The sequence below is a fragment of the Salvelinus namaycush genome, chromosome 27 (genome assembly GCF_016432855.1).
Source record: "Salvelinus namaycush isolate Seneca chromosome 27, SaNama_1.0, whole genome shotgun sequence".
Classification (NCBI taxonomy): domain Eukaryota; kingdom Metazoa; phylum Chordata; class Actinopteri; order Salmoniformes; family Salmonidae; genus Salvelinus; species Salvelinus namaycush.
The window spans coordinates 4,956,458-4,984,350 of NC_052333.1; the positions used below are offsets into that span (position 1 = coordinate 4,956,458).

The window sequence follows — 27,893 nt, forward strand, 5'->3', positions numbered from 1 at the left end:
AATTATTCAATTAGTATTCAGATAAATAGAATGTCATAATCGCTGCTCCCAATGGACACACATAATAAGTAACATGAAAAATACCCCACATTGATTTACATTACAGACAGCTTGAAGAACCAACCACCAACATTGCTGCCTCTTCGTGTATAATGTCAACATTCGCTTATGGACTCTTCTATGGTTTAACGCTGCTCCCACACAGAGTCAGTTCCAAGCTCCAACGCTCCAGGCTAATCTTAGCCGGCTAGAAGTCTTCCCACAGAATCCTCCCAGCCTTTAACCCAGCGTTAGCCACCACCTCTGACCCCATCACTTCCTGTGTTACCCTTTCAAGTCCCAGCAGCCTCTCTGTTACAGCAGCAGCAACACTGCAGCAGCTCTCCCCTCAAGGGAAGATTGTTGAGGACTTATGAAAAGGCCACAGATACCTGTTCTGCATTCCAAATGGAACCCCATTCCCCCACTACTATCACAGGAGGTTGGTGGCACCATAATTGGGGAGGACGGGTTCATGGTAATGGCTGGAGCGGAATCGGTGGAACGGTATCAAACACATGGTTTCTATGTGTTTGATGCCATTCTATGAGTTCCGTTCCAGTCATTATTATGAGACGTCCTCCCCTCACCAGCCTCCACTGACTACTATATATGGATTAGAGTACCATTTGGGACTCATCCCTTTAATACCGCTTCAGTGAGTGACTCTAGTCTTTGACTTGAGAGGTTATGTAATTTGACTTGAGAGGTTATGTAACTTGACTTGAGAGGTTATGTAATTTGACTTGAGAGGTTATGTAATTTGACTTGAGAGGTTATGTAACTTGACTTGAGAGGTTATGTAATTTGACTTGAGAGGTTATGTAACTTGACTTGAGAGGCTATGTAACTTGACTTGAGAGGTTATGGAACTTGACTTGAGAGGTTATGTAATTTGACTTGAGAGGTTATGTAACCTGACTTGAGAGGTTATGTAACTTCAGTCTGCACAAAGTTGCATATTGAGCATGTGATCATTGCCAAATGCTTTATTTGAAATTGGCCCGGTAAAGACTATTTCAGTCCACTGCTAAATTCCTAGTCCTTATCACATTGTCCTAAGCAGACTTTTCTTTGGCCTACATAATGTCTAAAACAGGTTAGAAACTATGCAAAATATCCTGTTGAGTCCAAAGAACTTCGGATACTACAGCTTTGAATGTGTACAACTTAAAGGGTTAGTTCAGCATTTTGGCAATGAAGCCCTTTAATATCCCCCTTTCGCCTTTATTTCCTTCCCCAGATGAACTTGTCGATACCATTTTTATGTCTCTGCATACAGTTTGAAGTTGCTAACCAGTGTTAGTGCAATAACTGGAAGTCTATGTAAGTTAGTATAACAGATTATTGTGAAATAAACAAAATGCTTATTGGATTTTTTTTTTTCATGTACAGTACACGATTTTGTATACCGTGTAGTTCAATCACAGATAAAAACAGTAGATTATTTAGGGGGGGGGGGGGGGGGGGGGGGTCGGGAGGATGGATAGATGGGTGTAGAAAGCAAAAGTCTAGCAACCCAAAGGTTGTGTGGTCGAATCTCAACACGGACAACTTCATAATTTTAACAACTTTGTAACTACTTACTACTTTTTAACTACTTTGCAACTACTTAGCATTTTAGCTAACCCTTCCCCTAACCCGTTAACTACTTAGTTAGCATGTTACCTAACCTTATCCCCTAGCTAATGTTAGCCACAACAAATTGGAATTAATTTAATATATACTGTGTTAAGAAAACTGTGTAATACCCACAAAAACGAGTGGTGAAAATTGTGTAAAACCCACAAAATACAGTGTGAAAATTGCATAAACCCCACAAATTGCGTTGTGAAAATTGCATAAACCCCACAAAATGCACTGTGAAAATCGTGTAATAGACAATAATTGTGTGCCTGTCACGAATTTCAAATAGGTAATTTTACAATAAGTACTGACAGTGTGTTGGAACAGAGAACGCTGTTAGCATTAGCTTGTGAAACTACCTCCAACTTCCTTCACACTGGACGCACATAAAAATGATATCCACAAGTTCATCTGATAAAGGGCTTAAATTTACCAAATCCCAAACTTTAATACTAGATCTAATGACTTTATCAGGGGTTTGATATCACAGGTCAAGCTTAAGAATGTGGAAAACTAACAAAACTTTAAATGAGAAGTACTGAAGGAAAAAGTAATAATTGACACAACAATTCAAGCGAACTGGAGAACATATTTATTGAACATATAAGAGTAGTTCAATGCTCTGAAGTAACAGAAAATATTAGCTTCGGATTCAAATGTAGCATAAAAACCAAAAATGTAAATCACAGTCCTACAGTACAGGACAGTCTGGATAGACCAAACAAAGCGGCCCAGTACCTCACTAAACCCTACTCACCAGTTTAAACTCCACCAACAATTATACTTTGACAGTATTTGCCACATACAGGGAAATGTTCTCTACTTCAGTTATCTTACGCCATAAACCTCAACAGTCCAGGTTTACCCTTTGATAAAGAACATTACTGAAGGACTCTGACTCAAGCCCATAAACCGATCCATTTTCAAAAATGTTATTAAAACATACAGTATTCTATTTAAACGTTTAAACTCCCAAGATAAAGGCATCAAAAACAATAATTTACTTTATTTTTCCTCCTAAATAGTTAATTTACTCTGAAACAAACAATTTTTTGTCACAGTCCTTTCATTTTACAGTGAAAATCCTTGTGATGCTTTAAAAACAGAAAAACATCCAGTATCAACAGGGGGGGGGGGGACCACATACAAAACCTCAACCCCCCAAAAAGTAGGAGAGCAGAAGTATTGGCGGTAATGAGAATGCTTAGGATATGATTAAGAATTCTTAAATGGGGCAAGACATACTGTTGTATGTGAGAAACTCTAATGGGGAGTTCTCTCTGTACACACAGTAGGTTGGTCCAATGGGGTGGGGAGGTTCAGTACCCAGAGTAGGTTGGTCCAATGGGGTGAGGAGGTTCAGTACCCACAGTAGGTTGGTCCAATGGGGTGGGGAGGTTCAGTACCCAGAGTAGGTTGGTCCAATGGGGTGGGGAGGTTCGAGTCCAAATGGTTATGCAAATACCCTCAGAAACATATCATTGTCCAAATCAACTGTTTAGCTAAAGGCTTGCGTTAGCTAGTACAGCACAAAATTAGCACAAAATTAAAGCGATGCACATATATCACCATGTTTGAATATAAACTTTAAGGCACAAATGCATGTCATTTCAATGTCTTAAGAGGGGAAATACTTTGTCCTTGAAGTTTTAAATCAATGTAGCTGCAATACCGTCACCATTGCAGACCCAGAAAACAACTGAAAACCAGTCAGCTGTTCGCAAAACAAATAAGCAAATACAGACAGATAAACAAAGACACGTTACTGGTAGTTAATAAAAAACACTCAGAAACAAAGACAAATTACTGGTAGTAATTCAACACTCAGAAACAAAGACAAATTACTGGTAGTAATTAAACACTCAGAAACAAAGACAAATTACTGGTAGTAATTTAAAAAAAGAAAAAAAGTATTGCTCTTAATTCAAGTTCAATTCAACATCTCTTTCACAACTTACTGAAAGTGGCACTGGCTCAACAATACAAAGACCAGTGTATCATGTACATTCTGATATGACTGTGTGCAGGGCCAGGCACGTAACCAGGGTTCAGGCTCCTATAGCCTACACAGAGATGATCTCAGAGGATCAGATGACCTCTCACAAATGGACAGAAAGCTCTGGTGGTAGAGGATGGGTGAGGAGAAGGAGCAAGGGGAGGAGCAAGAGGATGGAGGAGGAGGAGCAAGAGGATGGAGGAGGAGGAGCAAGAGAGGTTACAGGGCCTAGTCCTCTACTACAGTTTGGAGGAAGCTGAGGGGTCTACGGCGGCCTGGTTGTCGTCTTTCTGGTCCATCTCTGTGTGGTGCTCCTCCTCCTTGTTCCCGCCCCCCTCCTCCCCAGTCTGGAACAAGTCATGAGTCCACTTGTTTGGGCTTCTGCCCCCCTTGCGGTAGATGAAGCGACCCCTGCTGTGGGGAAAGACCCCTCGGCCACTGCTCTCCAGCCAGGTCTTCTCATCCTCACGGTCATCATGCTGTAAGGTGGATGGCCAGAGTGGTCAGTGAAAAGAACCACTGCACCAGCATCAGTAGAGGAACACGTTTTAACGTATTCATGTTCTATTAATGTCCCTAAGAGCTAAGATGATCAACTATCCCAATACTGAAACACAATTAAGACCATATTTCCATATTCAAATCAAGATCATCACTGGTCACATGTAGTGTACTATAAAAAGGGAAAAGGGTGCCATTTAAGACAAAGCAATAATATGTGCTAAAACAGGGAAGTGGTGAAACTCACAAAGTAGTATTTCCTGCTCTTGGGGGTGTACTCTGGGTCCCAGTCCTCATCTGGAGGGCGCTCTGGGGGGGCAGTGTTCATATTAGGAGGGGGGTTGCCATTGCTGCTTGTGTTACCTTGGTAATTGCCCCTATTCCAGCCCCTTCCTCCTCTGAGTCTGGGAAGCTGAAACCACAACAACAAACTTGGTCAGATAACAGGCAACTTCACTCTACAGCCCAAGATACTGATCTTGGGTGAGTTTTGTTGTGGGAGAGCGAGTGGGAGAGCGAAAAAGACAGCTATAGGGGGAAAGAGTAGGGGAGAGAAAATGAGGAGAGAGATGGAGAAAGAGTAGGGGAGAGAAAGTGAGGGGAGAGAGGGAGAAAGAGTAGGGGAGAGAGGGAGGGAAAGAGAGCGATAACACTAGGGGCTCTCAGTTGGCTGTGGAGAAAAGAGGAATCAGGCCTATAGTGGGAGTGTTGTGTTTTTGCATGTCACTGATGTATATTACAAGACAATCAATCACATCATTCCAATTGTACAGTCCAGTCTATACAGTTAGGCTAGGTGTACAGTAGACTACAACACCCAGAGCAGAACTTACAAAACCTCCACCACTTCCACGTCCTCGGCCCCTATCCATGGGGCCCTCAAAATCCCGAGGGGGACCCCTATCCATGGGGCCCTCATAATCCCGGGGCGGACCCCTATCCATGGGGCCCTCATAGCCCCGGGGCGGACCCCTATCCATGGGGCCCTCATAGTCGCGTGACCCGAAGCGAGGCTTACTGTAGCCCTGGTCCATATGCTCCATCTCCTCCCCCATCATGTGGTCTTTACCTCTAAACCCTCCTCTGAAGGGAGAGGGAGAGGAGGAGGAAGAGGAGGAGGACGGAGAGCGATCACGATTCTTCTTGTTTTTTCTGAGTGTGAGAGGTAAAAGAGCAAATCTCAATTAGTCTCCATTTTGACTGCCTCTAAAGTTGGGAGTGCAAAACAGGAAATCATGAAGAGGAAAATGTGTCACATGTAGCTTGTATCACTACATTTTAATCAAAAGATACAATTTAAGGATGAAACATTGTCTTCAGGCAGATGGCTTCATTCTAACACTACCGGCTCATTGGGCTTTCTGACGTAAGACAACGGGAAGAGACTATAGGGAGGCGATTTTACATTAAGATATACTAAGCCTACTTTGATTTCTTGTGGCGTTTGGAAGATTTCTCTGAGGACCTCTCTTGGCTAGGTCCTTGGGAGCCCTTGCCCCTGTCCCGTTGCCCAGGCTCCTTCCCAGAAAACCTTTTACGGCGCTCTATATCCAGACGCAGGTCCATTGGGTCAGTTTTTGCTGTTCTACCCCGATCCTGTGTAGATATAGAAGTGTTGTCTATGTTAGTGATCGCTTTCGCTTCGGACAACACAACTTCTAATTTACAATCCTACCACTTAACTTCATCAATGGACAAAATATAATGAAGTAATGATGTCTTTTCACATACAAAAGTTAATACAGAACTTGTTAAACAGTTCCAGTATTGGACCCATCTGATGGTGATGACACAAAATGCAGCCCTCCTGAGATATAAGGCCAACTTGATGTTAACAGCTTTTCTTTGAAATAACTTGAATGTTTTATATCAAAGTATTTTGTATGTACTCAAGTAAACAAATCAAATATAATGTGTGTTAATGTAGACTAAGTTAATCTTCTAAGGCTTCTATTAAACTGAGTAACTTGGCCAAGTAACAGACACACATTTACAGACAGACATCTACACACCTCATAGTAAAACAGCAGCTCTTAAGATAGATTTTCAAAAAACAAAATCATTTGCATTTAGCTTGTTTCGAGAAAAATACTTACAACGGCATTGCTTAGGGTCCCTTGAGAGGCTTGGACACAGCATCTTAAGTCACTTCCTGTTAGCCTTTGCTTGGGTGGGTACGTATGTACGTACATAACAGCTCAATAACCATATGATCTCTTAGGCTCGCGGGCTCGCTTGGCATTACAATACACAATTGGGCTCTTTTGATTTAGACATAAGCATCTCCTTTAAAAGAAAAGCACAAGCTGAACACTGCTGCTTTGTTTGGACCGTCTCAATTCCCTGTTTTACTTCAAATGCCAAAAGAGGCCGTTCACCTTGTAGCTGCAATCCTCCAGCTCCTCAAGCAGGTGAGAGTGTCTGGTAAAAGCACTGGGGGAGACATCGATTCTCCTGGAGGGGGACACAAAACAAAAAAAACAGTTGGATACAGCTACACTAATGTGTGTACTGATCACACAATGGTCTCAAAGAATGTTCCAATATTTCTCATAAAAATATTTGGAGTAACTTCGACACACAACTTTATAATCCATAGCCACATGGTATGTTTGATTTGTGTTACATAAATCTCATAATGTCAGTCAAAAGGCAGACCTACAGGTAAATGCCAAAATAAAGGAAACACCAACATAAAGTGTCTTAATAGGGCGTTGGCCACTACAAGACAGAACAGCTTCAATGCACCTTGGCATAGATTCTAAAGTGTCTGGAACTCTATTGGAGGGATGACACACCATTCTTACACGAGAAATTTCATCATTTGGTGTTTTGTTGATGGTGTTGGAAAACGATGGTCTCAGGCGCCGCTCCAGAATGTCCCCTAAGTGTTTAATTGGGTTGAAATCTGGTAACTGAGACGACCATGTCATATTGTTCAAATCGTTTTCAAAACATTCAGGTGACCACTCGTGCCCTGCGGATGGGTGCATTGTCACCCTATGAAGGCATAGCCATTTTTATACATGACCCTAAGCATGATGGGATGTTAATTGGTTAATTAACTCAGGAACCAGAGCTGTGTGGAAGCACCTGCTTTCAATATACTTTGTATCCCTCATTTACTCAAGGGTTTCCTTTATTTTGGCAGTTATCTGTATTTTCTACAATGTTGGTTGAGAATGACTTACCTGTGGATTTCTGGACTCTTCCTTTGTTTCATCAATTCCATCTCAGCTGCTTTTCTTTGGTACATGGCAAATCGCTCACTTAAAGTCATGCCTGAAGAGGGGAAGTGTTGTGCTGGAGGACAGATACAACGTTTATATTTGGACACCACTAACGCAGACAATATTTACATACAGTGCCTTTAGAAAGTATTCATACTCCTTGACTTATTCAACATGTCGTTGTGTTGCAGCCTGAATTCTAAATTGATCTAGACACAACACCCCATAATGATAAAGTGAAAATATGTTGACATTTTTGCAAATTGATTGAAAATCAAATACATGCATCTAATTTACATACGTATTCACACCACCTTTGCGATGACACTCAGGTGCATGCATTTTTTTGTTGTTGATCATCCTTGAGACGTCGCTTGATTGAAGTCCACCTGTGGCCATCTTAATTGTTTGGACGTGATTTAGAAAGAAACATCTGTCTATATGTATATATCTATCTAGTCCCACAGTTGACAGTGCATGTCGGAGCCGAAACTATACCATGAAGTCCAAGGAACTGTCCATAGACTATAAAACAATGTAGACTATAAAACAATGTCTAGAGTGAATGTTTCCAAGAGCACAGTGGTCTCCATCATTGGGGAAACTGAAACAATATGGAACTAGCCAGACTCTGCCTTGAGCTGGCCGTCCGACCTAATTGAGCAACTGGGAAAGAAGGACCTTGGTCAGCGAGGTGAGATGGGAGAAGCTGCCAGAAAGACAACAGTCTTTCCAGCACTTCAACAATCTGGGATTTATGGGAGAGTAGCCAGACGGAAGCCACTCCTGAGAAAAAAGGCACGTGACAGCACACTTGGCAGTTTGCAAAAAGGCACATGAAAGACTCAAGAGCATAAGGCAAAAGATTCTGTGGTCTGATGAGACAATTTTACTCTTTGGCCTGAAAGCAAAGCACTATGCCTGGAGAAAACCAGGCACAGCTCATCACCCATCTAACACCATTCCTAACATGAAGCACGGTGGTGGCAGCATCCTGCTATGGAGATGCTTTTCAGAGGGCTAGGGACTGGGAGACTGCTAAGGATAGAGGGAACAATGAATGGAGCCAAATACAGACAAATCCTTGATGAGAACCTGCTTCAGAGTGCAAACGACATTAGATTGGGGAGCAAAGATGTACGTTCCATCAACACATGGACCTCAAGCATACAGCCAAATCAACGCTGGACTGGCTTCAGAACAAGAATGTGAAAGTCCGAGTGGCCCGGCCAAAGCCCAGACCAGAATGTGAAAGTCCGAGTGGCCCGGCCAAAGCCCAGACTTGAATCCCATTGGAAATACTTAATGATTGTTGTTCACCGCCTCGCCCCAGCTACCTTAACAGAGCATGAGAAAATCTGCAAGGAAGAAAATCCCCAAATATAGATGAACAACGCTGATACAGACATACTCAAAGCTGTAATCGCAGCTAAAAGGTGCTTCTACAAAGTATTGACTCAAGGGTGTGAATACTTATGTAAATTAGACATTTCTGTATTTAATTTTCAATAAATTTGCTAACATTTCTAAAAACATGTCTTCACTTTGTCATTATGGGGTTATAGTGTATAGATGAGTGAGATTAAAAAATATATTTAATCAATTTTGAATTCAGGCTGTAACAACATGTGGAATAAATCAAGGGGTTTGAATACCAATCTGAAGGCAGACAACCTTTCTTACTCCGTGGACGTCTCCAACTCAGACAATTGTTTAAATTCAAAGGACTTAAAGAATGTCGCACACTAAGGCACTGTGTGCCGAAACATTGGTCAGGTGTATCCATTAATCTGTTGGGAGCACAGCGTTTACCCTCCGTTAGTCAGCACCTCTACAAACATTGAGGTGCGTCAGCTCATCCTTTTTTACTTGAAATGTTCTCACAATGCAGGAATTACGCCAAATCCTACAAAAGGACTAGTGAGTCAACAGTCCATGGAACTAATGAACATTCCAAATCCAAGCCCCGCAGTGGTCCTTGTTGTGTCTGTACCTTCAGATACTGACGCCACGGTAACCAATAAATAATCTGTGTCAGTCCCAAATGGAACACTATGCCCTATTATAGTGCAATATAAAAGGGAATAATGTGCCATTTGGTATGCAGACCCTGTTTAATAATCAACCCATAGATCTGCTCTCACTGACTTCATTCAGCCAGTGGTTACTGTTTAAGTGTTGTTGTGGGTAGGGCTGTGGCGGTCATAACATTTTGTCAGCCGGTGACTGTCAAGTAAATAACTGCTGGTCTCACGGTAATTGACCGTTAATTAAAATACAGTACCAGTCAAAAGTTGAGACACCTACTCATTCCAGGGTTTTTCTTTATTTGTACTATTTTTGACCACTATGCATAGCAAATGGAGCAAATGGAGGGTGCTTTTCCATGGTTCATTTTCAAGCCAGCCAGGTAGGCTATACTCCTGTTGTAAATATAAGCAATGTGCTTAATATTAGGAAAGTTGAGATATAAATATAGTAGGCGTAGTCTATAGAAAGCTGATGGAATACTCTTCTTTTTAATAGAGGCCATCACTGTTTTCTTAAGCAATTGCATAGCCTATAGAAATGTTGCACAACATGAGCTCATGCTGTCATGAAGTGTTTGATTACATTTGCATTGATGTCAGAGGGATTAGAGGGACAATAGAGTGCCGAGTACCAGACAGTTAGCAAATTTGGTAGGCTACTATTGACCATCAGCAGTATCAGACTGTATCTGACTGCCGTCATGACTCGTGACAGGTAATATGGTCCCCGTAAGCAGCCCTTACCTTTGATGTAATGCACAATGGTGACAATATGCTGCGCAAACAGCTCGGAGGGGCTGCGTTGGAGTTGAGCAGCCTGTATGTGTTGGAAAATGGAGCGGAACTGTCCGGAATCTTTCTTACTGGGATGCACCAGATCCCTGGACATACCACGCTCCTTAGTCAGACTTCCAGAGGAGCTGAGAAGAGGAAGACAAGCTGAAACAAAACTGTTGTGTTCAAGACCGTGACAAGAGTTCCCCTCAATCATATCCAAAACTATAATGCAGAGTTGAGAACTAGGCCAGTTTCGGAAACTATTAACCATCCAAACAGTCTGTTGATGGACACCATTGGTGATGCTGCTTACCTGGGCATTTCATCAAATGTGTTGATACTGTGCTCCAAGCCCTCCCTCTTCCCAGAGGGCCGGGCTAGGTGTGACTCCAACCTATTGATGGGGAACAGGGCCAAGGGCCTGTCCTCCCCGCTGCCTGAACCCCTAGGGGGCACTGCTGCGCTGACGGGAGATGGACTCCTCCTGCTGCTCTTCTCCTTCTCTTTCTCTTTCTTCTTCTCCTTCCTCTTGGACTTCTCTTCTTTCTTGGAGGCCTGCTTGCGGCTGCGGTAGAGCTCCTCCTCCATGTGCTCCAGGTCTTCATCCACGTCTTCGGCCGTATCTCTCCGTCTCTCCTCGTCCTTCCCCGGGGGGTAGTAATGGGGCTCGTCTTCCCACTTCCCAAACACATCCCGTGTCGTCAGGGTGGCTCCTTTGGGCTTGACCACCTCCTCCTCCTCCTCTCTTTCAGCAGCCTGAGACTTGAGGAAGGCCTCTTCGGCTCTTTCCAAGAAGGGCAGGGACTTATCGGCCTTTGAGCTGAAGGAGGCTGCTGTTATGTTGAAGAGGCCTCCTCCAATCTTGCTGTTCCCTTTCTCTCTGCTGTCTCCGTCTTGGCCATTCTCCCACTCCGCCGCCTGCTGCTGCTTTTTGTTCTTGTTTTCTGCCAAGAACCTGGGAAATCAGAGAAGCATATGGACCTTTACATTGTGTTATACAAAAGGAGAAAGTTGATTCAAATCTATTATCGTTACAGAATCCTGATTTTCTAACAGGGCGCTGATATTAAAATGAAAGACATTTCATCACGTGGTAGAATGTTGGATGATCTAATGAAACAGAAGAAACAAGACTACACAACCATAGAAGACTGACAATACCAGAGAATGACATTGAACACTTAGAATAGAATGACCATGACTCATATTGTAATAATGATACTTACTTAAACATCACCTCTTAAATTAGAGGGATATCATGCTGCTGGAAGGGGTGCTGGAGGGCCAGTAGGAGGCACTCTTTCCTCTGGTCCCCCCCAAAAATATTCCAATGCCCCAGGGCAGTGATTGGGGACATTGCCCAGTGTAGGGTGCAGGTAAACGGGTGTCCTGACTCTCTGTGGTCACTAAAGATCCCATGGCACTTATTGTAGAGGTGTTATCCCCGGTGTCCTGGCTAAATTCCCAATCTGACCCTCATACCATCACCATCCAATTGGCTCATTCAACCCCCCTTCTCTCCCCTGTAACTATTCCCCAGGTCGTTGCTGTAAATTAGAATGTGTTCTCTGTCAACTTACCTGGTAAAATAACGGTAAAATAAATAAAAAAATGCAGAGGACAACAGCAGTGACTTTTTCAATTGTGTTATATGCATTTAAATTGAGAAGAGAGGCAATGGCATCCATTCTTTTAAATCTATTGTAGCTGTGCAGACTGAACAAGCTTAAAATAAATCATTACAATCACATACTGGGAAGAAAAATAAAAAACACGATGAAAGAAACAGAATGTAAAAGGGGAACGTACTTTTTGAAAGCAGAGGAAATAGCAGTCTTATCGTCTGCTCTGGTGGGATCCTCCTTGCCAAAGAAACCAAACCCACTGGTGGAGGCAGTCGGCCCGGCCTTGGTGGCGCCTGGTGGGCTCTTGGTAGAGGGAACACTGCCAGTGCTGCCCATGGTTCTCCACAATGACCCTTTGGGATCTGACTTCCCCTGTTTGGCACCAACAGCCGGACTGCTACGTTTGGGGCTGGTGTTATAGTCACTCAGACCCTGCCATTTCCCAGCAGAGGCCTTATCATGGCTGCTGCCTTCTCCCCCTGCCTGCTCCCCAGCCTCTCCCCTCTCCTCCTTGACCTCTGCTGGCGTAGTCTTGTCCTTTACATCTTTAGAGCCAGGCTTCCCTGAGCCGGGGCTGCTGCGGCGATTCCGCGGGGAAGAGGAGCGGGAAGAGGAGCTGTGGCGCCGCCGGGACCGTCGGGAACCCCTGGAGGACGAACGGTCGGAGAATCGAGACCTGGAGTGGCTGCGGCTGCCGGAGCGTTTCCGGGGCGTGCGGGACCGAGATCTCCCTCTTCTGGGGCTGTGAGGACCGTGTTGGTCCTGGTCGTGGGGCGGCCCGTCCCGGTAGCCCCCCCCCTGCCAGTTGTTGGCTCTGTAGCCGTAGCTGTTACCTCCTCTCTGGTAACCATGGCGAGGGTAGAAGCCCCGGGTTCTACCGCGGAAGTAAAAGGGTCTGCGGAAGCCACGGTTGTAGCCCCTCTGGTAACCCCGATTGTTCTGGTAGTCTCTGGTGGGATAGTTCCTGCCATGGGACGGAGAGTGAGATCTGGAGCGGGAACGTGACCTAGAACTAGGAGAGAAGTCTGTTAAAGATACTGTGTAGCCAAGTCAATGTTGGTACACTTTTCAGAAGTTCTCCTAAACATTATGAAAACAGTAAACATATGTACATCTTGAGACAATCCTGTCTGGTTAAGTTGGACTGAGTAGGAGTATACAGTCAGAGAGTAAAATAATAAATGTTTGTGTTTCGCCAGCCTGCACCTCGCCAACTCAAGTGCGCCTTCTTCATTCTCCAGACAATTCACTCAGAGAGAACCCCCAATTTCACTCAGAGAGAACAGACCGTCAGGCTAAATAACCTACACCGTCGGTTTGTTAATTGGCAGTGGTCCCAGTGGATGGGACTGAGGGACTGCGTTAGAGTATTCTGTCCACTTGGAGGAGCTACTAAACCACACAGTAGCGCCTATTAAAACACAACCAGGGACCAACGCAGCCAGGATCCTCCTCCAACCCTTTTCCTCTGAAGACACTCAACATTCAAACAACTTCACTTCAAGGTGCCCTTTGAGTAACATGATGAGAGAAAATACAGAGAAGGAGAAATCCCCAATCAGTCATCATATGGAATACAACATGTTCATACTGCTTATCCTGTGTCAATCTCAACCAACAAAACGAAGACGTAGTCAATGTATTTGTTTAAATGCTGGAGATTTTAGACATGAAGACTATTACCTTCTCCACACAAAGGATTCTAACATCTGTCCTTAAATCCATGGAAATAATGTGAAGCAGAAAAATAAAACACTGACAGTGAAGGTAGCGTCCCCACAGTACGTCGGCACACGACTCCTACAAAATCCAGGAAAATGCAAAGTAGCAGGCACATTTTAGAAGGACGAATGTGAATTGGGGACTTAAAATAAAACCCAAACGACAACCCAGACAGCAAGCGAACAGGATATTGGTTTCTACCCATGTACCGCAGCGGGAAAAACTTCCAAATCCATCATATAAAATCCCCCAGAACTTACCTCTTGAGCTTTTTCATTGAAAGAGTCTAGAGCTGGTGTTCTGAGCAGTGAGTTACATAGTGTACTGACAGCAGTGAGGGACTCCCTTTATCTGGCGAGTGTGTGTGTGTGTGGAGGGACTGGAGCAGTGGAAAGAGGCGGTACACGTTGAGACAAAATGGGAAAGCATTTTTACTCTAATCCCTGTAGGAGGAGGGAGTGGGAAGAGGGTGTTTGACCTGGCTAGACAACACTTCCTCTCCTTCTGACACGTCTCTCTCTTTGTGAAAGCACTTCCAGCCATTACTTTCCTTTTGGACAAGTCATTGATTATGTATGGCACTTGTCTTATGCATTGCTGACCATTTCACCCGAAAGAGAGGTCCCGAGCGCCCTGTTATCAAGCCTCTGTATGGCAAAAACACAAAATCTCCTGTCTGAGGGGGATCAAACTTTAACAATAGCCTACTTAATATCAATATACAAAAAATAAAAAACAATGCTCACTCATATAACTAAGTTGAGATGTAACCAACACTGGGCCCAAGTGCTGAATGCTGTTTGACAACCCAGGGCAAAGAACTGACCCAAATGATGACTCACTCACCTTAAAATGGTTTAAGTATTCCTCTGGAACAAAAGGATGATTCAATAATGAATAGAACTGATGGGCATATGTTATGTAGGTGCATTAGTTAACTCTGTCTCAGTTCAAACAGAAGACGGAGGGGAAATAGATTGTATAATACAAAATGTGTCTTCTGGTTAAGAGGCGGTCGTTTTAATCCCATCATAAATATGAAGTTACATTTTTATCCTAGCAAAGAAAAAGGACAAATGAACATTTTACCCAAAAGGGTACCAATAGTCTATCTTAAAAAGGTGCAACACAGGATTTAATTTATTTTTGCATTGCAATTTCATAAAATGTCCTTTAAATTATATATATATATAGCGCTAACAGTGGAATTCTAGTGTTTCACAGTATTACTTAGGGCTGGGCGATTTATGTCCGTTGTTCTCATGTTATCTTTTTGGTCTCGTGACCTTCTGTGCTGTGTGGACCTTCCCAATTACACCAGACACCTGAATAGAATGACGAAGCATCCACTGAACCAGGACCAGCTCCTACCGCCAGCCGCCGATACAGAGGCCAGAAATCCTTCATTCCCACCAGGATAAGTCAATTGCATTAATACCTGCTTAACCCCCCCCCCAAAAATATTGCATTCTGAATTACAGACTGTATCCATATGTGTTGTCTGCTGTAGTTAATGCTTGTGATTGATGTATTTATACACCTATTGGTGATGTAGAGCTTATGTTTTTTGAGATGCAAGACAAACTTCCCGAAAACAGACACACAAAGAATTATATTAGAAGCTCATGTCTCCACAGGCGACAACCTTAGGTCCAAAATAAACCCACAGAAATGCATTGGGTTTATTTTTGTGAGGGTGAAACATGTCACGTCGCCTCTTCCTCTTTGCTCACGCTCACACTAGCACGTGAACTTGTGCTTGAGAGATTGTTTAATGAGACCCCTGTTCATTTTCTATAATGCCGGCTACAAGAAGTTAGCCATTATTAGTGAATGTGCATTATGCATGGTTCTGGTTAAATTTGTAACAAAACGACTGGCAGCTTCATTAAATATTACCCGCAAAACACCAGTCTCAACGTCAACAGTGAAGAGGCGACTCCGGGATGCTGGCCTTCTAGGCTGGCCTTCTACCCTCTGTCCAGTGTCTGTGTTCTTTTGCCCATCTTAATCTTTTCTTTTTATTGGCCAGTCTGAGATATGGCTTTTTCTTTGCAACTCTGCCTAGAAGGCCAGCATCTTCACTGTTGACATTGAGACTGGTGTTTTGCGGGTACTATTTAATGAAGCTGCCAGTTGAGGATGTGTGAGGCATCTGTTTCTCAAACTAGACACTAATGTACTTGTCCTCTTGCTCAGTTGTGCACCGGGGCCTCCCACTCTTTCTATTCTGGTTAGAGCCAGTTTGCGTTGTTCTGTGAAGGGAGTAGTACACAGCGTTGTACGACATCTTCAGTTTCTTGGCAATTTCTCGTACGGAATAGCCTTAATTTCTCAGAACAAGAATAGACTGACGAGTTTCAGAAGAAATGTCTTTGTTTCTGGCCATTTTGAGCCTGTAATCAAACCCACAAATGCTGATGCTCAACTAGTCTAAAGAAGGCCAGTTTTATTGCTTCTTTAAATCATATCAACAGTTTTCAGCTAAGGTAACATAATTGCAAAAGGGTTGTCTAATGATTAATTAGCCCTTTAAAATTATAAACTTGGATTAGCCAACACAAGGTCCCATTGGAACAGAGGAGTGATGGTTGCTGATAATGGGCCTCTGCACACCTATGCAGATATTACATTAAAAATCAGCCGTTTTCAGCTACAATAGTCATTTACAACATTAACAATGTCTACACTGTATTTCTGATCAATTTAATGTTATTTTAAAATGGACAGAAAAAGTGCTCTTCTTTATAAAAAAAAATATATATATATAAAAAAAAAAGAAGATATTTATAAGTGACCCCAAACTTTTGAACGGTAGTGTATATATATATTAGTGAATCGTCCATAAGTTTGACATGATCTTTTGGCCATATTGCCCAGCCCTAGTAGTACTTACCTGCCAGTGTTGGGATTGGCTATGATATTGGCCTTTTGATTTTCTCCAGCCTTCTGTTATCAAACTGGGAAAGCTGTTCTGACTTTGTAGCTGTGTTATCTAGTGGAAATCGCTCCGTGAGAAAACAAGCACTGAATAGTGCAGGAAATTGTACCATCTAAATCCAATGTGAAATAGTTTTTCAATAACAAAATCGCTGTGAAATATATTTTCAGTAAATAACACAAAATATTGTTTTACAGCGGTTTAAAGCTGGTGGACCAAAACCAAAGTTGCTTTCGGTTTTGGTCCACCAGCTACAAACAGTTGTAAAAACAATATTTTTTGTTATTTACTGAAAATATATTTCACAGCGATTTAGATGGTTCTTTTTTTCTCACAAAGTCAATTCGAGTGAACAATGTAGACTTTCAGCAACCAGGAAATGTGCCATTTCCACTAGATAACATACCCAAAGGCAGTACAGCTTTCCCCATTTGACAACAGATGTCGATCCAGCAGGAAAAATCGAATATCACAGCCAATCACAACACTGGCGAGTAATTAATAAATGTGAAACTATCATTCCACTATTAGCACCAGATATATTATGGACATTCTGAAATTACAATGCAAAAATGTGTAGCACATTCTCATGGTAGGCAAATATATGTCCTATTAATCAACGGAAAACAGGGCTTGATGACAAGTCTCCATACAGTAGAGGAAGGAAGTGATTATAAACTTCACCTGTAGCGGTGCTTCCTGGATCTGGAGCGGGAGCGGCTTCTGGAACGAGACCGTGTGCAAGACCTGGACCTGGACTTGGATCTGGAGCGGGTCCTTGCGGGGCAATCTGGCGCTTTAGACATCTCCACTGGCAGGCCTGTCTAGAGGTCTACCTGTCCAACAACAAGAGGGATGAGTGATGTTGGTACGCACTGGTAATACACTTGGGTGTTTTATACAGTAACAGTTCCCAACCTGCTTGTTGACCAAACAGAGACCATATAAGCAAAGATAGTTATTTAAAAAACAAAGCCAAGATAGACCACAGCCTGTCATTTCCAATGGGAGCAAATGATTTACAGCGGGCAAAACAAGCAAGGAGGTGGGCAGAGCCAAGCACGAGCTAGTGAGATCCTATTGGCGTGTTCTAGCATTAATTTGCACATTTCCATTAGGGAACGCCTACTCTGAAGAACACGTGTGCAATAACTCAATTTGCCCTTGCACTCCTAAACAACACTTTTTGAAACTTTGGCAAAGGGTAATGTCTACAAAACGCAGTCCACTGTTACAGATCCTAGTGACATTGGTGGTGTGGAGGGGCAATGTCAATAGACTAGATGTTCAGGAGTCTTATGGCTTGGGGGTAGAAGCTGTTTAGAAGCCTCTTGGACCTAGACTTGGCACTCCGGTACCACTTGCTGTGTGGTAGCAGAGAGAACAGTCTATGACTGGGGTGGCTGGAGTCTGACAATTTTCAGGGCCTTCCTCTGACAACGCCTGGTATAGAGATCCTGGGTGGCAGGAAGCTTGGCCCCGGCGATGTACTGGGCCGTTCGCACAACCCTCTGTAGTGCCTTGCGGTTGGAGGCCGAACAGCTGCCATACCAGGCAGTGATGGAACGAGTCAGGATGCTCTCGATGGTGCAGCTGTAGAACCTTTTGAGGATCTGAGGACACATGCCAAATCTTTTCAGTCTCCTGAGGGGGAATAGGTTGTGTCATGGCCGCTTCAGGACTGTCATGGTGTGCTTGGACCATGTTAGTTTGTTGGTGATGTGGACACCAAGGAACTTGAAGCTCTCAACCTGCTCCACTGCAGCCCCGTCGATGAGAATGGCGGCGTGCTCACTCCTCTTTCTCCTGTAGTCCACAATCATCTCCTTTGTCTTGAGCCCATTAGCGGCTACCCAGGCTACTCTTAGGTAGAACCAAGAAGTAGAACCAGACACCATATAAGGTCCTGACATGCTGACCACACCGCTCGCGTCACGTGCGCGTTGCTAAATAAATGTACACATACTTGTTATTCAATCATTGCGCGTGCCAACGAGAGTCTGCGTTGCCAAGCGCTAAAATAGAAGTCAGTTCGATTTGTGACGCTGAACGCGGTGCAAGTCCTGCCTCTCCCCTCTCCTCATTGGTTTATAGAAGCAGATAACCAATGAGAGGTTGGCACGTGGGTATACCCACGTGGGTGATTGAAAGATGAACTGAGGTCGGTCGTTGTAATACTAAGTAAGTTAGATGCCAATCGCCATATAAAGTCCAAAGAAAAAGCCTGTAAGGAGGAGAGATGACTAGAAACGAGTCGGTTGAGCGTTTTATATGTAGATTAATTTTCAGAGTAGAGAACCTTGTACATTTCAGGTAAAATAACAACTCAATGTTTATATCCCAGGACAAATTAGCTAGCAACTGCAAGTTAGCTAGCTAAATTGCCATAAATGTTTAATGCTTTTCGACCTGTCACCAAATTAATATAATTGATTCAGAGTTTGTTTTGATATTTCAACCTGCGTGTCGTGATTGCGTTTTGGGTGGGGGGACAATATCAAATTGCACACGTCCGGTTTGGGTATGATGTGAGGTAGAACAAGGAAGTGGACATCCTTGAAATAAAGACAAATCTAAATATACAACTAGATGTACCTGTCCAACAACAGGAGGGATGGGGTGATTTAAGTATAAACGTTTGTTTTATATAGTGCTCAAACTTCATGCATGTTGACAAAAGTAGACGAGCATAGAACGAGGAAGACGAGCCTAGAACGAGGAAGACGAGCCTAGAACGAGGAAGTTATTAGCTTCAAATTAGCCTAAACACAAATCAATAAAAACTAGCTGGTGAGAAAAAAATAAGTTTTATTTATTTAGCAAATAAACAAACACAATTTCACACACTGTCCAATAAAAATAAAAAAACTCACTACAAAATGTCCAACACAATGAAGAAAATCATCTCTACACAGTCACAATCGTGGCCCCCACAGATTTCTTGGAGCCTATCAGCAACCCGAGTCCTGGTCTAAAGTAGTGCACTATATAGAGAAATGGGTTCCATTTGGGACACAAGCTATTTCTAGAACTGTTGAGACCTCAGGTCTGGAACAGTGACTTGACAACTTGTCCCCTGTCAACAAGACCCACTGCCCCACAGCCCTCGCCTGCTTGACCCCTGGCGGTATCCCCAAAAGCCCCCCCCCCGACCTTCACAGTGCTTGTGGGGAAAAAGTAAAAAAATGGCTAAAAATAGAAGCTACACAATGTCAGAATCTATAACAAGACAGTTTTTAGCAACGGCTTGTCTTTATTTTGCAGCCATACCCATAATGCATAGTAGCGTGGGCGGGGAGTGAAGAGAGACTATAGAACCATTCCGGACAAGATACACAGCCTGTGGAAACTCCATGGGGGGGGGGGGTAATGTCTGGCTCTGCTTCAGAGACACAAACTACAGTGCATTGGGAAAGTATTCAGACCCCTTAACCTTTTCCACATTGTTACGTTATATCCTTATTCTAAAATGGATTAAATAAATTTTCCCCCTTCTCATCGTTCTACACACAATACCCCATAATGACAAGTCAAAAAGAGGTTTAGAAATGTATATATATAAAAAATGAAATATCACATTTACATAAGTATCAGACCCTTTACTCAGTACTTTGTTGAAGCACCTTTGGCAGCGATTACAGCCTAGAGTCATCTTGGGTATGATGCTACAAGCTTGGCACACCTGTATTTTGGGAGTTTCTTCCATTCTCTGCAAGATCATATTAAAAGTGTATTTCTTAAACTTTAAAGCAACTCATCTAAAACTCCGGACCACTTAAAACAAACGTTGAGTGAAAAAATACAATCAATTTTTCCAATAACACTAGTATTGCTAGCACTGGTTTCCAAAGACTTGGCAATGGATACATTTTGACAGTAGAGAGACCACTATGCCCAAATGGGTCCAAGAGAGAGCGTCAGGGGTCAAGGCTCAAGTGCTCTGCGTTTTCTATTTTATTGCTAAGGAAACAAGATTCTTTCAAATATTTGAGAGGGGTTAACTGTAAGGTAGCCTACATGTAGTGTCTTCAGAAAGTATTCACACACCTTTACTTTCCACATTTAGTTGTGTTACAGCCTGATTATTATATTGAGATTCTGTGTCACTGATCTACACACAATATCCCATAATTGCAAATAGGAATTTCATTTGTAGAAAATTATAGAAAGGTATAAAAAAAATGTAAAGCTGAAATTTCTTGAGTCTAAGTATTCAACCCCTTTGTTATGGCAACGCCTAAATAATTTCTGGAGTAAAAATGTGCTTAACAAATCGCATTATAAAGGTTGTATAGACAATAATAGCAGTTAACATGATTTTTTAATAACTACCCCATCTCTGTACCCCACACATACAGATAATTGTAAGGTCCCTTAATCGAGTAGCGTATTTCAAGCACAGACTCAACCACAAAGACCAGGGAGGTTTTCCAGTGCCTCGCAAAGAAAGGCACCTATTGGTAGATGTGTAAATAAATAAAATAAAAAGCTGGATGCTGAATATCCCTTTGAGCATGGTAAAGTTATTAGGCTTTGGAAGGTGTATCAATACACCCAGTTACTACAAAGATACAGGAGTCCTTTCTAACTCAGTTGCCGGAGAGGAAGGAAACTGGATTTTAAAACAGTTTAATGGTTCTGATATGAGAAAACTGAGGATGGATAAACAACATTGCAATTACTCCACAATACTAAGCTAAATGACCGAGTGAAAAGAAAGAAGTCTGTACAGAATAAAAATATTCCAAAACACGCATCCTGTTTGCAACAAGGCACTTAAATCTACAATATTTAACTTTTTGGGTGACCCAACCAAATTCACATAGAAATTTGAGTTGTACACCTATCACTCTCATTGAAAGCAAGTCTAAGAAGCGGTAGATCTGTTCTATATACACTATTTCTATGCTTCCCGTGCTTAAGTTTTGTTATTGCGTCTTTTACTTTCTGTTTTGTACACCAGCTTCAAACTGCAAAAAAAAAAAAAAAAAAAGTTATGGAGAAAAAAGATTCACAGTTCAGATGTTACAATGATAAGCTACACAATGATTGCTGGTTTTGTCACAAACTTTACTGTTAGAAATGTAGCAACTAGGAAATGGCGGAGTGATTTCTGCATATTGCACCTTTAAGTAATACAGCAAACAATGTGGCATAGACATACAAAGAGTTATGTTTGGGTCAAATCCAACACAAGCATGTTGGTGGCCAGTGGTGGAAAAAGTACTACATTTTCATACTTGAGTAAAAGTAAAGATACCTTAATGCTATTTCGACTTTGGAAAAATGAGTTCCCAAATTAAACTGCCTCGTACTCAATTCTTGCTCGTACAATATGCATATTATTATTACTATTGGATAGAAAACACTCTCTAGTTTCTAAAACCGTTTGAATTATGTCTCTGAGTGAAACAGGACTCATTCTGCAGCACATTTCCTGTCAGGGAGTGAGATTTCTGAAATCGAGGTCCCTGTTCTGGGGTCAGTTTATAAGTCCCTATGTACGCTGTGGGGCTACAAACACTGCATACGCCTTCCTCTAGATGTCAGTAAGTGGTGAGAATTTGAATGGAGTGGATTGCGCAATCTGGGACCTTATATAAGACCCTGGAGCGGAAGTACCGTCCTTTTCAACGTTGCGCCTGGCGCAGTAGGGACATCAGAGTGGCCTCCTGCCAAGCTTTCGTTTTGCCAGTTCTATATCTCCGGTCATGTTTTTATTCGTTATAGTTGTTAAAGACATCATAAGGTAGTTAATTTAAACCGACTTATAGCAATTTATATCAGTTTATTGCGATTTTCTGGCATTTCTTTGTGACGCGCTTTCAAGAGTTGGACACCTTTCCGGCACATGCCGAACGTTAGCGGCTATTTCGACAGGACAAGAGGACAGCTTTCAACCAAAAGACGATTGTTCTGGACAAAGGACACCTTTCCCAAGATTCTGATGGGAGGTCATCAAAAAGTAAGAACTATATATGCTGATAAATCGTTGTTCTGTTGAAAAATGTTAAATGCATAAGCCGCCATTAATTTCAGTGTAGCCTTGCTTTAGCGCACGCTGTATTGCGCAATAACGTTAATTTTTAAAATGTAACAAAGCGATTGCATTAAGAACTAATTTGTCTTTCATTTGCTGTCCACCCTGTATTTTTTAGTCAAGTTTATGATTATTTATTGATTAGAATAGGTGCCTCTCCAAGATGGCGCCCGACATTTTCTGGGCAGCTTGGCAACTTTTCTCATTGTATAACCACGATTTGTGCCGCTAAATATGCACATTTTCGAACAAACTCTATATGCATTGTGTAATATGATGTTACAGGACTGTCATCTGAAGAATTCTGAGAAGGTTAGTGAAAAAATTAATATATTTTGGTGGTGAATACGTTATCGCTATGTTTGGCTGGAATCAATGCTGTTGTGTGGTTTGCTATTGTGCTAAGCTAATATAACGCTATATTGTGTTTTCGCTGTAAAACACTTAGAAAATCTGAAATATTGGCTGGATTCACAAGATCTGTGTCTTTCAATTGCTGTACGCTGTGTATTTTTAAGAAATGTTTTATGATGAGTATTTAGGTAATACACGTTGCTCTCTGTAGTTATTCTAGTCGCTTTGGGGAGAGTTGTGATGGTGGCTGTAATGGTAAACTATGATTTATACCTGAAATATGCAAATTTTTCTAACAAAACATATGCTATACAATAAATATGTTATCAGACTGTCATCTGATTAAGTTGTTTCTTGGTTAGTGGCTATTTATATCTTTATTTGGTCGAATTTGTGATAGCTACTGATGCAGTAAAAATATGGTGGAGTAAGAAAAGTGGTGTCTTTTGCTAACGTGGTTAGCTAATAGATTTACATATTGTGTCTTCCCTGTAAAACATTTTAAAAATCAGAAATGATGGCTGGATTCACAAGAAGTGTATCTTTCATCTGGTGTCTTGGACTTGTGATTTAATGATATTTAGATGCTAGTATTTACTTGTGACGCTATGCTAGGCTATGCTAGTCAGCTTTTTTACTGGTGGGGGTGCTCCCGGATCCGGGTTTGGGAGGAACTAGAAGTTAATGACTCAAGATAAGTCACCCAGTAAAATAGTACTTAAGTAAAAGTCTAAAAGTATTTGGTTTTAAATGTACTTAAGTATCAAAAGTAAAAGTATCAATGATAAAAAATTCCAGACGGCACTATTTTTATTTTTTTTACGGATAGCCAGGGTCACACTCCTACACATCCTTTCTAAGCAAAGCATTTGTGTTAAGTGAATCCGCCAGATCAGAGGCAGTAGGGATGACCAGGAATGTTCTCTTGATAAGTGTGCGAATTGGACCATTTTCTGTCCTGCTAAGCATTCAAAATGTAACGAGTACTTTTGGGTGTCAGGGAAAATGTATGGAGTAAAAAGTACATACTTTTCTTTAGGAATGTAGTGAAGTAGAAGTTGTCAAAATATAAATAGTCAAGTACAGATACCCCCAAAAAATACTTAAGTAGTACTTGAAAGTATTTTTACTTACAAACTTCTACTTCATCACAAACCCGGATCCGGGAGCACCCCCATCAGTAAAAAAGCTGACTAGCATAGCCTAGCATAGCGTCACAAGTAAATACTAGCATCTAAATATCATTAAATCACAAGTCCAAGACACCAGATGAAAGATACACATCTTGTGAATCCAGCCATCATTTCTGATTTTTAAAATGTTTTACAGGGAAGACACAATATGTAAATCTATTAGCTAACCACGATAGCAAAAGACACAACTTTTTTTTCCCACCATTTTTTTCCTGCATAGGTAGCTATCACAATTTCGACCAAATAAAGATATAAATAGCCACTAACCAAGAAACAACTTAATCAGATGACAGTCTGATAACATATTTATTGTATAGCATATGTTTTGTTAGAAAAATGTGCATATTTCAGGTATAAATCATAGTTTACCATTGCAGCCACCATCACAACTCTCACCAAAGCAACTAGAATAACTACAGACACCATCGTGTATTACCTAAATACTCATCATAAAACATTTCTGAAAAATACACAGCGTACAGCAAATGAAAGACAAAGATCTTGTGAATCCAGCCAATATTTCAGATTTTTTAAGTGTTTTACAGCAAAAACACAATATAGCATTATATTAGCTTACTACAATAGCCAACCACACAACAGCATTGATTCAGGCCAACAATAGCGATAACGAAAAAAACCAGCAAAATATATTAATTTTTTCACTAACCTTCTCAAAACTTCTTCAGATGACAGTCCTATAACATCATATTACACAATACATATAGAGTTTGTTCGAAAATGTGCATATTTAGCGGCACAAATCGTGGTTATACAATGAGAAAAGTAGCCAAACTGCCAACAATATGTCGGGAGAAATCTTGGGAGAGGCACCTAGTCTAATCAGTAACTAATCCTAAACTTGACTAAAAAATACAGGTTGGACAGCAAATGAAAGATACATTAGTTCTTAATGCAATCGCTGTGTTAGATTTTTTAAATTAACGTTACTACGACATACAGCGTGCGTTAAAGCGAGACCACACTGAGATTCATGGCGGGATATGAGTGTAACATTTTTCAACAGAACAACGAATTAACATCATATATAGTTCTTACTATTTGATGAGCTTCCATCAGAATCTTGGGCAAGGTGTCCTTTGTCCAAAAGAATCGTTGCTTGGTTGTAGATTGTCGCCTTCAACGTTGGAATTAGCAGTAAACATTAGCCATGTGGCAAAGACGTGCCCAAGTCCCTAGAACGCAGCACAAATAAATACCCGAAATTCGCAATATACTGATATAAACTGATATAACTCGGTTTAATATAACAACATTATGATGTCTTTAACACCTATATCGAATAAAAACAGAGCCGGTATTTCTAAGGGCTATAAAGGGAGCTTTCTATCACGACAGCCAGAGGTACTTTCTGCGTCAGAGCGAAGAGGACAAAGGACGGACCCCACGTTGCCAGCCCATTTATAAGCTCTCAGATCTGCCAAGAAACACCATTTCAACTCTCACTATTCGCTGACACCCAGGGGAAGACGTATGCAGTGCATCTCAACCAATAGAAGACAGGCAGATTTATAAACGGATCTCAGAACAGCCAGCAGAATTCAGCATTCTCACATCCTCATAGGAAAATTGCTCTAGCTCCAGTTCTGTTTTACTCACAGATATAATTCAAACGGTTTTAGAAACTAGAGAGTGTTTTCTATCCAATAGTAATAATAATATGTATATTGTACGAGCAAGAATTGAGTACGAGGCAGTTTAATTTGGGAATTTGGGAACGAAATTATTACAAAGTGCCAACAGCACCCTTAAGTACTTTACACCACTGTTGGTGGCTGCAACATATCACTTCATATTTTTGACCATGTTGGTGGCTGCATCATGTTATAAGCATGCTTGTCATCGGTAAGGACTATGGAGTTTTCTTTAGATAAAAATCAATGGAATACAGCTATGAGCACAGGAAAAATCCTTGATGAAAAGCAGACTGAACAAGGTTCCTAACAGACACTGGGAGACGAATTCACCTTTAGCAGGACTATAACCTAAAACACAAGGCCAACTCTACACTGGAGCTGCTTACCAAGACGACATTGAATGTTCCGGAGTGTCCTAGTTACAGTTTTGATTTAAAAATCGGCTTGGGAATCTATGGCAAGACTTGAAAATGGCTGTCTAGCAATGATCAACAAATCAATTTGACAGAGCTTGAATATTTTATTTAAAGAATAATGCAAATATTGTACAATCCAGGTGTGTAAAGCTCTTAGAGACTTACCCAAAAAGACTGTAATCGACACCAAAGGAGCTGTAATCGACACCAAAGGTGCTTGCTTCTACAAAGTATTGACTCAGGGGTGTGAATACATATGTAAATAAGACATTTCTGTATTTAATTTTCAAGAAATTAGCAAAAATGTCTAAAAAACCATGTTTTCACTTTGTCATGGGGTATTGTGTGTAGATTATTTAATACATTTTGAATACAGCCTGAATTCAAAATGTATTAAACAATCTACAAAAAAATGTGGACTAAATCAAGGGGCATTAATCAATCTTTGTACTTGCTCATAGCACACAGAGAACCACCTTTATGGAATAGGAATGTAGCCTAATGTAGGTAGTCTCATGGTCTGTTCAGTTATAAAAGTGATATTTCCTGTCCAAGGAACCACAAATATGTTGCGCTTGTTGCGTTTATTATTATAAACCAACTTACTAAACAGGATTCACTTGATCTCACAGGTTGAATCTAGACGTTGTACATTTTGCACTAAGCCTAATGCCTGCCTATTTCTCTAACCAAAACAGTTCTGGCCCAACACAGCTCTATAATGAGAGTAGACGAAATTAACAGAGGTAGACGTAAAATAAGCAATATTTTGGTATTCTATCAGTGGCCGGAGACAGTCAGTGGAGCAGGGGGAGGGTAACTAGGTAACGTTAGTTAGCTGGTTAGCTTCCTTGACTGACCATTAAAACGTAAATAGCAAAAATACTGGTTTGTAAAGCAAAAAGCAATTTCACTTAGCTCAGACTTGTTTGTTACGAAACTAGCTAGTTTGTTTATAATCTAGCTAAGCAATGTTTGCAACAATAAAGCTAACAGTTAGCAAGCTGGCTGGCTTGCTATGCTAGCCAAACCAACGAAGAAACCACCGAATGCTGAGTTGCGAAGGACAAGGATGCACAATATTTTACCTAAACTACACGAAGGCATATATTCTATTTGATGTAAAATACATTTCTGATATCGTAATGTAAAAACGATATCCACCACTGCCGTACACTAACGTTAGCTGCCAAATATTAGCCCAATTTTGGTCGCCTACTACGCAGCAGTGGCTATCGAGGTCAAATTTCCTTCCTGGATTTGTCCAATCTTGAGGATTGCGCCCACCTCAATTGATTTAAAAGGGCATAGTATTAGTTAAAAGCACGATACTAATCATACAGTAGCTATTGTAGGCTACTACTGTGAAATATACGAACTGAAAACCTGTTATGGCATGTTCTTACCTGATAGGAAGCAGTTTCTTGGGCGCGAAATAGACTAGAGTCTGCACTGTTCACTTTACCAGTAAACTGAATGAACACGCGCCCAACCCCCTTTTGCTTCCTACTCGGAAATGTTGCAATCAGTTAGCTAGCTAACGTTACCTGTCCAAACTATCTGTCCCTAAAGAAAAATAAACCATGACTTAATTGACCATCCTCTTTAAAGCATTTCAAATCTAATTTACATATTGTTAAATAACAGTATTAACAGGCATAAATATTACACATATATATATAATACCATTTGATTTGTTTGTTTGCTCATGCAAATCACTTAATATATTTACTCTATCAACCCAACAA

The 27,893-nt window shown here is 41.4% G+C and overlaps 1 protein-coding gene across 1 annotated transcript; it reads right to left on the reverse strand.

The window, feature by feature from the left end:
* Nucleotides 1-2,234: 2,234 nt before the first annotated feature.
* LOC120022094 (thyroid hormone receptor-associated protein 3-like) lies at nucleotides 2,235-27,632 on the reverse strand. Its single transcript, XM_038965911.1, has 11 exons — nucleotides 27,552-27,632; nucleotides 17,172-17,323; nucleotides 12,009-12,836; nucleotides 10,513-11,154; nucleotides 10,167-10,342; nucleotides 7,354-7,465; nucleotides 6,541-6,616; nucleotides 5,589-5,758; nucleotides 4,996-5,314; nucleotides 4,410-4,574; nucleotides 2,235-4,140 (listed from the first exon to the last, which is right to left on the reverse strand). The coding sequence occupies exons 2-11, from the start codon at nucleotides 17,291-17,293 to the stop codon at nucleotides 3,901-3,903; spliced, it is 2,850 nt and encodes a 949-aa protein (XP_038821839.1). The 5' UTR covers nucleotides 17,294-17,323; nucleotides 27,552-27,632; the 3' UTR covers nucleotides 2,235-3,900.
* Nucleotides 27,633-27,893: the final 261 nt, after the last annotated feature.